The sequence below is a fragment of the Cheilinus undulatus genome, linkage group 9 (genome assembly GCF_018320785.1).
Source record: "Cheilinus undulatus linkage group 9, ASM1832078v1, whole genome shotgun sequence".
Taxonomy (NCBI): Eukaryota; Metazoa; Chordata; class Actinopteri; order Labriformes; family Labridae; genus Cheilinus; species Cheilinus undulatus.
Window position 1 is genome coordinate 1,889,401 of NC_054873.1, and position 12,958 is coordinate 1,902,358.

The 12,958-nt window shown below is 39.6% G+C and overlaps 1 protein-coding gene across 1 annotated transcript; it reads right to left on the reverse strand.

Annotated features, from left to right (window-relative positions):
• Positions 1-1,275: 1,275 nt before the first annotated feature.
• On the reverse strand, positions 1,276-10,949 carry fem1b (fem-1 homolog b). The gene is made up of 2 exons (XM_041796681.1): positions 10,234-10,949; positions 1,276-4,090 (listed from the first exon to the last, which is right to left on the reverse strand). Exons 1-2 carry the CDS (start codon positions 10,479-10,481, stop codon positions 2,455-2,457), a joined length of 1,884 nt encoding a protein of 627 aa, XP_041652615.1. The 5' UTR covers positions 10,482-10,949; the 3' UTR covers positions 1,276-2,454.
• Between the last annotated feature and the right edge of the window lie 2,009 nt (positions 10,950-12,958).

Genomic DNA, 12,958 nt, shown 5'->3' on the forward strand with positions numbered 1-12,958 from the left:
CTGCGACTTTGGTCTTTAGATCTCCACTCTTTGGTCTGAACTGGGCTTAGACTACCCAGCGATCATCTGATTCATCTAGTGCAGTGGTTCTCAAACTTGGGGTCGGGACCCTATTTTGGGGGTCGCAAAACACTAAGGGGGTGGGGGGGGGGCAGATGCCTTAAAAAAATGGAGAATACCTTTGAAATGATTTTTTCTCACCCAATTTTGTTATTATTTATCACTTTTCCTCAATTTTGCACAATTTGGACCCATTTTTGCCAAATTTTAACCCATTTTCATTCCTTTTTACCAACAATTTTTGTCAATTTTAACACATTTTTGCCACTCTTAACCCATTTTTATCAATTTTAAACCCTTTACACCACGTTTTACTGCCTGTTTTGCCACTTCCAAATCAATTCTTCACGTTTTCCCAATTTCAGATCCCATTTCACCAATTTTTGCCACTTTAAACTATTTCTCCTATTTTCTAATCCACTTCTACCACTTCTTGTGTCTGTTTTCTGCCACTTCAACCCATTTTTGCCACATCTAAAATCCCACTTAACCACCTTCGGACATTTTTTTAAAAATATTTTAATCCTGTTTTTGAGAAAAGGGATTTACATTTTTAAGATGACTATATACTACAGCAGTGGTTCTCAACCTTTTCAGGCCACAACAACCAAAACAAAGGTGCCAGAGACCAGGGACCCCCACTGTACCTGAAGTGAATAGCCTTCTTAAACCTGTAAATCTCTTTTGTTAAAGTTAAACCAAATATTAATCTATTTTAATATTAATTGAAATGGTTTAAAATGGGCTAAAATGGGCTACTAATGGCAAAAACGGTGGAAAAGGTGATGAAGTTAGATTTTAAAAGTAGCAGAAATGGGTTAGAAGTGGCAAAAAATTAGACAAAAATAGCAAAAAAGAAAGGCCAAATGGGCTTATGTGGTGAAAATGGGCATAAATAGTGGTAAAAAGGAATTAAAGTGGCTGAAATGACTTCAAATTGGCAACAATGGGTTGAGATTTAGTGAATTAGGATGGAAAATTGGTATAAACTGGCAAAAAAGGGTTAACTAAGAAAGAAAAGATAGACAAATAGTGGCAGAAATTAGTTAAAGTAGCAAAAATAGGCATATCAAATGGTGAAACGGGCTAAAAAGGGGTTAATAGTAGGAAAAATGGGTCAACAGAGGCAACATTAAGCTTAAGTGGCAAGAATTGGTTTAGAAGTGAAAAATCAGGCAGAAAAAAAGTGTTGGAAAGAGTTTACACCTGACAAAAATAGGTGTTAAATGGTAAAAATGCGTTAAAATTGGTGGGGAAAATGATGAAAAGGAGTAAAAAAAAAAATTAACAAAATTGGTGTATAGTGGCAACAGTGTAATAAAAAAAAAAACAACATCTGATGCTATGTTAAGAGTGATCATTATTAAGGTTAAATATAAAAGATGGATATGGATATCTAGCTAACTTTACAACGGACCCTGATTTTCCTGACCTCCATGGTCCCCCATGTTCATGTCTGTGTTCATCCACCTTCAGGTACAGTGGGGGTCCCCGGTCTCTGGCACCTTTATTTTGGGGGTCACGGGCTGAAAATGTTGAGAACCCCTGCTCTAGAGTGTTTAATCCAAACATCTCTGCTGTTCTTACAATCAGCTGGTTGCCGTGGACACTGTAGCTACGGCGACCAGCCAAAATGGCAGCAACCACAAATCAGCAGGTAGGACTCCAGCCTTAAGAGGGAAAGAACACAAAAACAAGGCTTTGGTTCAGTTTAGCTCTAAATTAGGACGTTTAAAGACCAAAAACATTCAGATCCACCATTGTTCTAGAGTATAAACGTTGTTATATGGAGGGTGTCTGCATTCTTTTGGCCATGTAGCTCAGTTTTTAGAGAAAACCGCCCAGAAAACAAATTTCCTCACAAATAATCATCACCAGAAACCCTTTAAAATTATTTTAAGTATAACAAACTAAAAGCCTGATTATGAGGTGAACTCAGTCCAGCAGTGAGATCAGGTCCCTGATCTGCCTCCTCTGAATTTTTTCATCCTCTTAAAAGAATCCTATGATCTGACGTGATGAAAGCAGGCGAGGTCGGTTTGTCTGTTGGCATCTCTTCACTCACTCAGTCTTTAGTCTCTCCTCGTCTCTCTGTCGTTCACTCAGTCTGTGGAATCACAGCAACATGGCGGCTCCTCAGCGAGAGGATAAGGCAAATCAAGAAGCAGCGTGGTGATGATGTCACTCTTTCAGCGCTCAGAGACAGAGCCCCGTCTGAAGCTGCTGGTTCTCAGCGATTAATACTTAAATTAAAAACAGAAACACCCATTTTCTTGATAAAAAAAGCTCATACATGTTCAGTACTGACCGTCAGACTCAGCACCGTGTGGATTGGTTAGAAAATTAGAAGAATTTACTTTAAAACAACAAAGTTCCGGTCCCTTCAGGTCCGCTTTAGTGGAACTCCACAAACTCCTCCAGCGTTTTGGGGATCTGGTTTCTGTAGGTGATCTGGTGCTGGCGGACGGCACGCGCCGCCAGGCACTTCAGGCTCATCTTCATCTGAGTCTTCAGCAGGATCTCCGACACGCCCGTGGTGCTCTTGTCCAGCGGCGTCTTCTTCTGCTTGTTGGTCATGTCCGTGTGGGCGCCGGCCTCCACCAGGTTAATGATGATGGCGTGCAGCGTGAGAAAGTCGCTGATTGGCCGGTTGTACTGGACGATGACGTGCAGCGGGGTGTTTCCCTCGTGGTCGACGGCGTTGACCTGCGCGCCGCAGTCCAGCAGCAGCTTGGTGACCTGAGCGCTGGGGAAGCTGCAGACGTCATTGGTGTGGAAGTCGTCGACAGGCGTGCTGGAGCTGATGGCGAGGTGGAGCAGGGAGGAGCCTTCTCTGGAGCGCGGGTCCAGCTGGATCAGGTCGTAGATGTGCTTGTTGATGCGTGCACGCTCCTCGTCGCTGCACGTGGTCTTGGTGGAGATGCAGGCCAGGTACAGGAAGGTGAAGACGTTTGACTCGTAGTTGTCCATGGCCTGCGCCAGCTCAGACTCGGCCGCCGTGTCGACTCGAGACATGCTCCTCTGGATCTCAACCACGCTGCAGCTCAGCACCTGCTCCACGGCCGAGGCCAGGACCTGCTCCTTTAGGTGGACCATCTGGGAGAACACCTGGGCGAAGCGCAGCAGGTCTTTGTGCGTGTTCCTGTTTCCTTTCTGCCGCAGACGCAGTGCGTGCAGCCACAGTTTGATGCACTGCTCAAACTCCATGTTGTCGGCGTAGACGGCGCCGCGGTAGATGATGGGGTGTGACAGGTCGATGTTGTCTGAGCCCAGGATTCGCTCCCGGATCATTAGCCCCTCCATGTGCATAGCGTCCCGGTCCAGACAAATCGCCTCGAGTTCTTCAAGAGTCCGACACTCGCAGCGCCCGCCGTAGGCCTCGATGGGCGGCAGCAGCTCCTTTGTGATGACGTTCTCGGGGTCACTGTAGCGCTCCAGCATGGCCATGTACATGTACTCGTACGCCTTCTGGATATCATAGTTCTCCCTGTCGTTGGCGAACGAGGCTCCCAGCAGCTCCAGAGCCTCGATGCGGCTGTGGACGTCGATATCTGCGTACGTCAGCAGTAGCTCCACCACGTCAGCTTTGCAGCTCTCCGCTGCCACCTTCAGCGGAGTCATGCCGTGCCCGTTCACCACCATGGCGGCCTGACATCGCACCAGCTCTTTGACGATATCCAGATGACCCGCCTCTGCTGCGAAGTGCAGGGCGGTGGCCCCGCAGTGGGCTTTGGCATTGGGGTCCGCCCCCTGCTCCAGCAGGAACTTGACCACGTCTGTGTGGCCCTTGTAGGCGGCGATCATCAGGCAGGTGTTGTTGTACTTGTTGGTGATGCTGATGTCGGCGCTGTTCTCCACCAGGTAGCGGACGATGTCGAGGCGCCCGTCGAAGCAGGCGGCTCGCAGAGGGGTGGAGTTCGTGATGGTGGTGTGGTTAACGTTGGCATGGTGGCTCACCAGCAGACGCACCACCTCGAAGTGTCCCGCCCCTGCTGCACACCACAGCGCCGTGGCCCCGTCGATGACGTAGCTGCAGGAGAGACAGGAGACAGATTCAGGATGTTATACATCAGGGGTCGTCAACGACATTTGTACGAGGGCCAGCTTTTTCCTAAACAGGCACTTTGGGGACCGAACTCTCTAATTAACTAAAGAAATGTTCATAATAGTCTAATTTACATATTTTTGTATATATATTTGTTTTCTTTTAAATGTTCAAATTTTTTTGGCTCCATCTGTGAGATCAGTACCTATACCACAGCCAGCCACAAGGGGGTGACTGAGATATTTTACCTATTCCTGTGGCTTTCAGGATTGTCTAATAGAAAACAGCAGTTTTTGTTTTTTTTTTCTAAATCAAGAATCAACTGAAAATTTTTTTTTTTTAAATTTTCATTCCCATAATTATATTTGTATTCTTTATTCCTATTTCTGAATTTTCATTCTTTTTCCCAATTTTTGATTTTAATTCTTTATTCTGATTTAAATGTTTTTATGTATTCCCTTTTGTAATTTTTCCCCCCATTTTCATATTTCTAATCTTTTCAGTTTTTATTTTTTACACCCATTTTAATGTTTTAAGACTTTATTTCCATTTTAATTCTTTTATTCCTTTTTTATATTTCTAATCTTTGTTTTTAATTTTTATATTTTATTGTTTACTCCCATTTTAATGTTTTTTAGTCTAATTTCTTTTTCATATTTTTATTCCCTTTTTCCATATTTATTATGCCATATTTTTATGCCTTATTCCCATTTTATTATTTTTGTTTTTTACTTGAATTTCTATATTTTTATTCTTTGTTCATATTTAAATGTTTTCATTCTTTATTCCCATTTTAATATTACAATTCTTTATTCACAAAAACATTTTTATTATTCATTCCCAGTTTTTTCAAGAATCTACTGATAGATAAATGTTTTACATAAAATATTGTTAATAGTGACTAACAGGTGGATTTCTAAAAATCAAACATAAAGTCATTAAATTGATTCAGTCTCAGTTGTTTTTGGAGTTGTTTTAATAGCTGTAGGGATTTTATTAAGGAAATAAATAAAACATTCAAAAAACATTCCCAAAATACCACAGCTTTTTTTCTCTAGATTTTTTCCTCAGCACATAATTTGAATTTGATCACATTCTGGGGGCCAGATGGGAAGATATGGGGGCCTGATGTGGCCCCCGGGCTGCCAGTTGATGATCACTGTAATACATCAACAGTGTGTGATGTTTCTGAAGTTAGAGAGTAAAGTCCACAGAAACGGCTCTATAAATCTACTGAGTTTGATATTAAAGCTGTCCGCTTTTATCTAATCTCTGATGGAGGATAATAAACAGGAGCTTTAGGTTCACTGTTTAGGAGCAGAGTCTGCACAGGAGTTAAAAACATCAGAAAAATCAAACGGCATCTGGTAACAGGAATGTCCGTTTTTCAGTTTTGCAAGATTAAAAAAAGTTTGTGGCAAGAAAGCAACCATGGTCACACAGCTTGTGTTTATGAAGGACCGTCACCTCACCAGGCTGACTTCTGGGTGGGAGCTCAACAAACCGGTTTAAGGTTTCTACAGCAGTCGTGTCGATGCCGTCTCTTTTTCTCCAACACCAAAGACACAGTTAGAAAGTTTGGGTTTTCAAACTCAACATTTCTTTATTTAACTACAATCTTCATCTGTGTGCACTCTGCTCACATCTCAGTATTACTCATCATCTTCATTTATTCCAATCAATCTTAGTAAGGGTTAAACCTCAGTTTTCTCGATCCAGGATTTAGGGTTCCCTCATTTAATACTTTAATCTGAAAGTAGGGCTGCTTACAGTTTGTTATCTAGAACTACCTGGGATGGTTGGTGCAGCCTGTGGTGGATTAAACATGAGACTAAAAGACGCTAAATTAAAAAAACACTCATATTGTACTAAAATGATAAATACATTAAAAATGTTAGTGAAAATCTGGCCTTTTTAGAGCAGTATCTCATATTTAGGATTTTTCTTACAGCTTTTATGACCTGCAGCATAGATTATGATAACACAGCTGCTCCAAACTGAGCTGCATGAATGCTGACAAAGACGAGACAGAGAGCACACATAACTCTGATTTTAAGGTCTCTGCATTGGCTGTTTGTTCTAGAACAGACTTTCTCGTCCCTCCTTATTTAATTGATTTGCCTTTACATTAAGAGCCCAGTCGAGCCCTCGGGTCTTCTGTTAACAGTCCCCATAGTCAGAACTAAAGCATATGGTGACGGATCTTTTTCTCAATGTAGTCCCGTCTGTGGATCAGCTCATCTGGACACCTGAGGGCCGCCTCCAATGTTATTGTTTTTAAAAGCAAACTCAATACCGCCCTGTTTAGGCAGGCTGTTTACTAAATTTCATATCACAGAGAGGGAGAATAAGCTAGCGGGTTTTTCAGCGTGAGTACCTCCACTGCTCTGGTGTTTGACTGTGACTTTTCTCCTTCGTGTGGTCTGTTGTGCTGGCTTCTTCCTCTTCATTTGTTGTTTAATGGCAGTTGTGAGCCTCTGGACTGGTGCAAAGGGTGGATATGGTGAGTGAGCACGGCCTAAGGTAGTATCCAAATGAGGAGTAAGGTTACTACAAGACCCTGGACTCATTGTGGATGTGCAAAACCACCAGCAGTCTCCAGGGGTGAAAAAAGGCCCAAATAAAAGAGATGCTGTTGAGTTTGACCTTGGCTGCCTAGTGACACACATGTGTCCTCATGTTTGAGCTTGACTCTGGCTGCCCCCCCCGCCCCCCACATCCCTAGGTCATGGCTCATCAGCCCTGTGATGAATCCTTCGCACCCTACATGCCTAGAATGTATGCACATCAGTATCTCTAGTTTTCACTGTTTACAACAAATTTTGGTCCATTTCTTAGTGTCTCAGTATGAACAGATGGGCCACATTTTATGTAATTATGCATCAATTTAACAACTTAGTTCATGATTCAGACTAGGGCTGGGCAATTCATTGCAAATTTGATTAAATTGCAATATAGCCTGCTGCAATTTTCAAATCACAGAAGTTAGAGTATATCTTTAATCTGAACTATGTGTTAAAACACCGACTTAAAACTGTTTTTTTGCAGCAGAGATGTTATGCATTACACACTATACACTCATTAAGGTTCCATTTTTAAAGAATATTCTACAAAACACCTACTTTCTTCATTTTTGTATATTTTTCTGATTAAATATGAGGACGACATAAAAATCATCACTCCATTCAATACAGTAGTTCATATCCATTTGCAATACGAGTCAAAATCATTACAATTTTTTTTTTTTATTTCAGCCCTACTTTCATGTAATATTATGTTGGTTAAAGTATAGAATGATTTACTACTTGTGTTTGTTGGAAAATGCAAAAATATGAAAGATAGGGAGCTTAAGGAATAATCGCATATCAAATCACAATATTGGGGAAAACTGTAATCAGATTATTTACCTAAATTATTCAGACCACATCAAACTAAGTGAAGGCATCACAATGTCCTTAGTACTTGTACTCATTAACATTTTACATGATTTACTGTGATTTTACAGCACGATATTAGCCTCTCATTAAAGGAGCTGATAGGTGAATGTGGAGGACAGAGTAGAGCAGACTGTTAATAGTGATGCAGGACATTATCCCCTGTATCTGCAGATATTAGCTTAAAAAAATTAGTTAACTGTATCGGCAGATTTCTGCCAATATTTTGGCAATAAAAATGTGCATCTATCAGCTGTGAATACTGGCCGTACAAACAAACGAAAGGAGAAGAGACGAGTTTAAGGCAGGAACAACAGACCTACTTCAGGGGAAGTCTCTTCCTTTATTCATCATCATTCCTTAAACTTAAAGGTCTGTTTAAAATACTGGGATGTGTTCATTTTTGCATCCTAAAAATGTTACTATTGAAATATTATACAAGGTTTTGAATTTCCCTCAGGGTTAAAAAAGTATCTATCTATCTATCTATCTATCTATCTATCTATGAACTGTGTGTTTTGTGAAGTGTGGTTTTAGGTTGAAATTAGGGCTGAACCATTTGGGAAAAGAAACTAATCGTGATCTTTTCACCCAATGATTGCGACTGCAATTCAACATGTGATTATTCTTCAGGTTCCTCATCTGATAAACCATTCTATATAATAACACACAAAGCTATTTCCCCCAGAAATTTATATCCAATCTCCAAAAATCTACAAATAAATGTTCAAAAATTGAAAGAAAATAACTAAAAATAAAAAACCTGCCCCATCACCCAAAAAATGTCGAATTAATTCTTCAAATTTTCTTAAAAAGACTAAAAGAAGAAAAAAAATGAAAGCAGCTTTGTAAAAATTTACAGAAAAATTTCTCAAATTTTCATGAATTTAAAAAGGTTTCAAAGCTAATCCCCCCAGAAAATTTTCTAAACAAATTTCCAAAGAAATTCAAATCGAATTCCCAAAAATTAACATATAAATTAATCAAATTTTCAAGACGATACCTTAAATTTTCAAAGCAAATTTCCCCCAAAATTCAAATCAAATTCCTAAAAAATGTCAAAATAAATTTATTAAATTTCCGCAAAAATATCTAAAAATTTCTAAGCAAAAATCCCCCAAAATTCAAATCAAAAATGTCTTATTGCAATTATTTTGTCCTATATTGCAAATTTAATATGAATTGTAATGACGAGAATGATGATTTTATGGATTTCTTATTTTGAAGAAGACAAAAATATACAAGGAAAGCAGGAACTTTTGTCAATTATTCTAGAAAATATTGACACATATTGAATGTTTGCATGATGTGTCGAGCAAAACACCTCTGCTTAAAAAAATATATTAAACTGCTATTTTAAAACACATTTCAGGTCAAAGAAATATTAAACCAGGGGTGTCAAACTCAATCACAGCAGGGGCTGGATTCTGAACTTGGGTCTAACCTGAGGGCCTAACAGGGTCGATATTTAACCATAAAATGTCAACCTTATTTTCACCAGAATTGAATTATGGGGGTAAAAAACTTGGCATTGATGATAAATGACTTTGCGATTAAAAGGTGAACATGATAAGTTAAAAACTCAAACTCTGAGATAAAAAGTCAAACTTAGAAGTTTAAAAGGTAAAACGTGACATTTAAAGTCAAAATAATGTTTTTAAAAGGCAAAATATGAGAAAACCATGAATTTGAAGTCTCAGAAACTGAGATAAAATTTTCCATAATATTTTTTAACAGTCAAAGTATGAGGTAAACATGGAAATCATGAGTTTCTAATGTCAAAATATGAAATAGAATTAAAAATCATGCGTTTTTAAGGTAAAAAAAAAAAAAAAGAGATCGAATTTAAAGTTAGGAGTTGAAAAAGGTCAAAACGTGAAATAGTCAAAATCATGATTTAAAAAGGTAAAAAAAAACTGAGCTAAGTTAAAAATTACAAGTTTTGAAGGTAAAAACATGAGATAAAAGTTAAAAATCATGATTTTAAAAGGTCTAAATAGGATTTAAAATTCTAAATTATTAATGTAAAAGGTGAAAATATGAAATAAAAAGTCAAAAACATAACTTTTAGTTATAACTGTGAGATGCAAAATTGAAAATATAGAAAAAACACTGATTTCTTCCCCCTGACTTTTTTTTTATTATTATTTTTTCTGTTTACTTTTTCTAATTTTTATGACTCAACAATGATATTATAAATCATCAAGGTTAAGTTTACATTTTTACACTGGAGGAAATCTGCAGACCTCATACTGATGGGACAGTTATAATAAAAATACGTGATCTGGTAAGCCGGGTAGAGCTGTACCATGGGCCGGATTTGGCCCCCAGGCCTTGAGTTTGACACCCGTGTATTAAACCCTCTGCCATTTGAAAACTGCAGTAGGTCATGTTGCAATTTAATCTACATTTTGATTAAATTCCCAGCCCTAGTATTGATTTCTGATTGCTATCAGTTGTATGTTGTAAATATCAGCACGTCAGATATATCGTATCGTATCGTTTAATATCGTTTAATATCAATTTGAACCGCGGCATTGTCGATGATAAGGTGAAGAGTCTCTGATGGACATGAAGGTATTTAGACCTAATGTTGGCGCTTTTATGGTATTACTGAGTCCTGCCTGTACTCGGTACCAGAGTTCTTATTCACACAGGTACCTGGACTGAAGAGTAGAACCTGTCAGCTCTTACCCGTCAAACCGGACCGTGCCGGTCTGTTCCGTGTCCACTCGGTAGTGGTCCAGCAACAGTCGGACCACCTTGTCGTGTCCGTTCCGGGCAGCGATGATGAGCGGGGTGGACCTCTGCCCGGCCAGCTGGGTCACATAGCTGAGCAGGTACCGGGTCTCCGTCTCCGAGTGGTTCAGCAGCAGAGCAGCCAGCGTCAGGACTCTGCCTTCACTGGCTGCCTTATACACGTACCCGGCCAGAGACTCCATGTGAGCCCGACAGACCGCCAGGCCCTCGGCTTTCCTCTCTGCTGGAGCCCGCAGTGCCTCCACAGCGAGGAGGCTCCCATTAAAAAGTCCAGCCCGGCCCCAGGACACACATGAAACGGGGAGATTCTCCGTTCTGACCGCAGGAGAAACGCTTCCGACCCGGGCTAGGGAGGCTCTGAAGCGGCCGATCTGTCTGGCTCGGAGGGAGTCCAGGTTCGAGGTGTCTGGGTTTCGGTGTCCGGGTATCGCGGAGAGCTACCCGGTTAGCTCGATGCTAATGTTAGCTAACAGTTCAATAAACAGGAACGTCAGCGCTGAAAATCCGGTTGTTTCAACTCTTTTCTTTGTTTTCGACGTTAACGTTCACCTTCTTTGGCTCATTCTGTCGGAAAAACGGAGAAAGAATAAAATATTTCCAAAACAAACGACAACACTTTCACCTTTCGCTATCTAATGATTTGCCGGAAGTTCCAGTTCTACGGTAAAATACGTCCGTCGAAACAGTCCCAATGTAGGAGTTCCACTTCCGTGTCTTTCTGCTACGACACAAAAACTGACTGGATAAGACGTAAATAAATAAAACATCTGACACATCTTTTATTAAAGAAGAATATGAACATATGTAATGTGTAATGGTTTATGAGTTTATGCTCTTGACCTATCAAAGGTCAAAATATGATACAAAAAGTAAAAATTATGAATTTTAAATCTCAAAATATGGGAAAAATGGAAATCATGTTTTCAAAAGTCAAAATATGATGTTAAAAAGCCAAAGTAAGGAGTTGAAAAGGTCAAAATATGACTTAAAATTTAAAATTGTGAATCTAAAAGATAAAATGTGACATATAAAACCAGAAATCTGAGTTGAAAAGGTCAAAGCATGAAATGAAAGTCAAAATCATAAGTTTGAGTCGTAATCTTGAGATGCAAAATTCAAAATATGAAATAAAACACAAATTAATTTTTTCTCCCACATTCATGACGTTTTATCTAATTTTTCTTACTCTTTACTTTTTCAGATTTTTATGTGTTAACAAGGATATTTTAAAATCTTCACGGTAAAGTTTACATTTTTATACTGGAGGAAATCTGCAGACCTCAGACTGGGGGGTCAGTTAGAATACTAATATGATCTTGTGGGCCAGATATAATTGTTCCATGGGCCGGATTTGGCCCCCGGGCCTTGAGTTTGACACCTGTGCTCTACTGTGATTATCTGACAGATTAATGCTGCCTAATAAAAAGTCTGAGAGGAGATTTATACAGATTACAGGATTATCTGCAGCTGGATCAGCACCGAGGCTGTGAAATTATTCTGCTTTGTTTCAGTCTGATGTGAGGACTCATGATGAGGGAAATATCACTGAAGAGGGTTTTTAATGCAGACCAACCAAGATAAATGATCCTGCCACTGATTAAAGGTTATTTCACTAAAATATTAGGAGAGGAAGGAGACGGGGAAGGAGGGATGCAGCCGCCACGGAAGAGACAGACGTCAGCTCTGCGTGCTGCAGCTTTCATGTGCAGGTGCGTGAGATGGATGTTTCATCATCAATTCAACCTTTAATCAGATGTTCTCATCGTCTATAATCACAGCAGTTTAATGTTTAAATACCATCAGATGTTCTGCTTTCACAATTCTGACCTCAAAGCTCAGAAAACGTCCTATTCCTTTATTATCATACTGATGTTTGTGTCTTTGGAGGTTGTTGGCTCTAAAGACAACAACTGTACCGCTCATTCACTCTGTCCAGGGTTGTTATGATGCAGCATTAATCCACTCAGTACCCCATCAGGACAAAGTCAAAACACAATGTTAGCTTTATTTTTGCAAATGCATCAAAAATAAAAACCTGAACTATCACAGTGACACCAGTATTTCAATCAGTGTTACTCAACCAAAGGGCCAAACTGATGAAAAATACCTCTACAAGAGCCACAATCTAAAAGGTGAAGCAAAAACAGCTTGAACTACAATAACAATAGGTTAAAAGTGGCAAACATGGTCAAAAAGCAACAAAAACGGTTGAAAAGGGGTGAGAATTGGTCAGAAAGTAGCAAAAAATGGGTGAGAAGTGGCAACAAAATGAGTTGTAGGTGTTGGCAGTCAAGAGTGGCAAAAATGGTCAAAACATAGGAAACAGGTGGTATTTAGTAGCAAAAGGTAGCTGAAATGGGTGAAAAGGGGTGAAAAGGGGCAAAAATGGGATAAAGTGGCAAAAAGAAGTGGCAAAAACAGGCAAATATAAGGAAGCAAGTGGTATTTAATGGCAACAGGTAGCCTACATGGGTGAAAAAGGACAAAAATGGGATAAAAGTGGCAACAGGAAGTGGCTAAAATGGGCAAAAACTAGGAAAAAGTGGTATTTAATGACAAAAGTTAGCTTAACTGGGTGAAAACTGGGAGAAAAAATGGTGAAAAAAAGGCAAAAAAGGGGTAAAAAGTTACAAAAAACATGTCAAAATGGGTACAAATT

What these genes read in the sequence shown, in the direction of transcription:
- fem1b (XM_041796681.1), bottom strand. Translation starts at nt 10,481, where the DNA reads ATGGAGTCTCTGGCCGGGTACGTGTATAAGGCAGCCAGTGAAGGCAGA. An exon ending in GGCACGGTCCGGTTTGACGG is followed by an intron (nt 4,091 to 10,233) that starts GTAAGAGCTGAC and finishes TCTCTCCTGCAG; the next exon opens with CTACGTCATCGACGGGGCCA.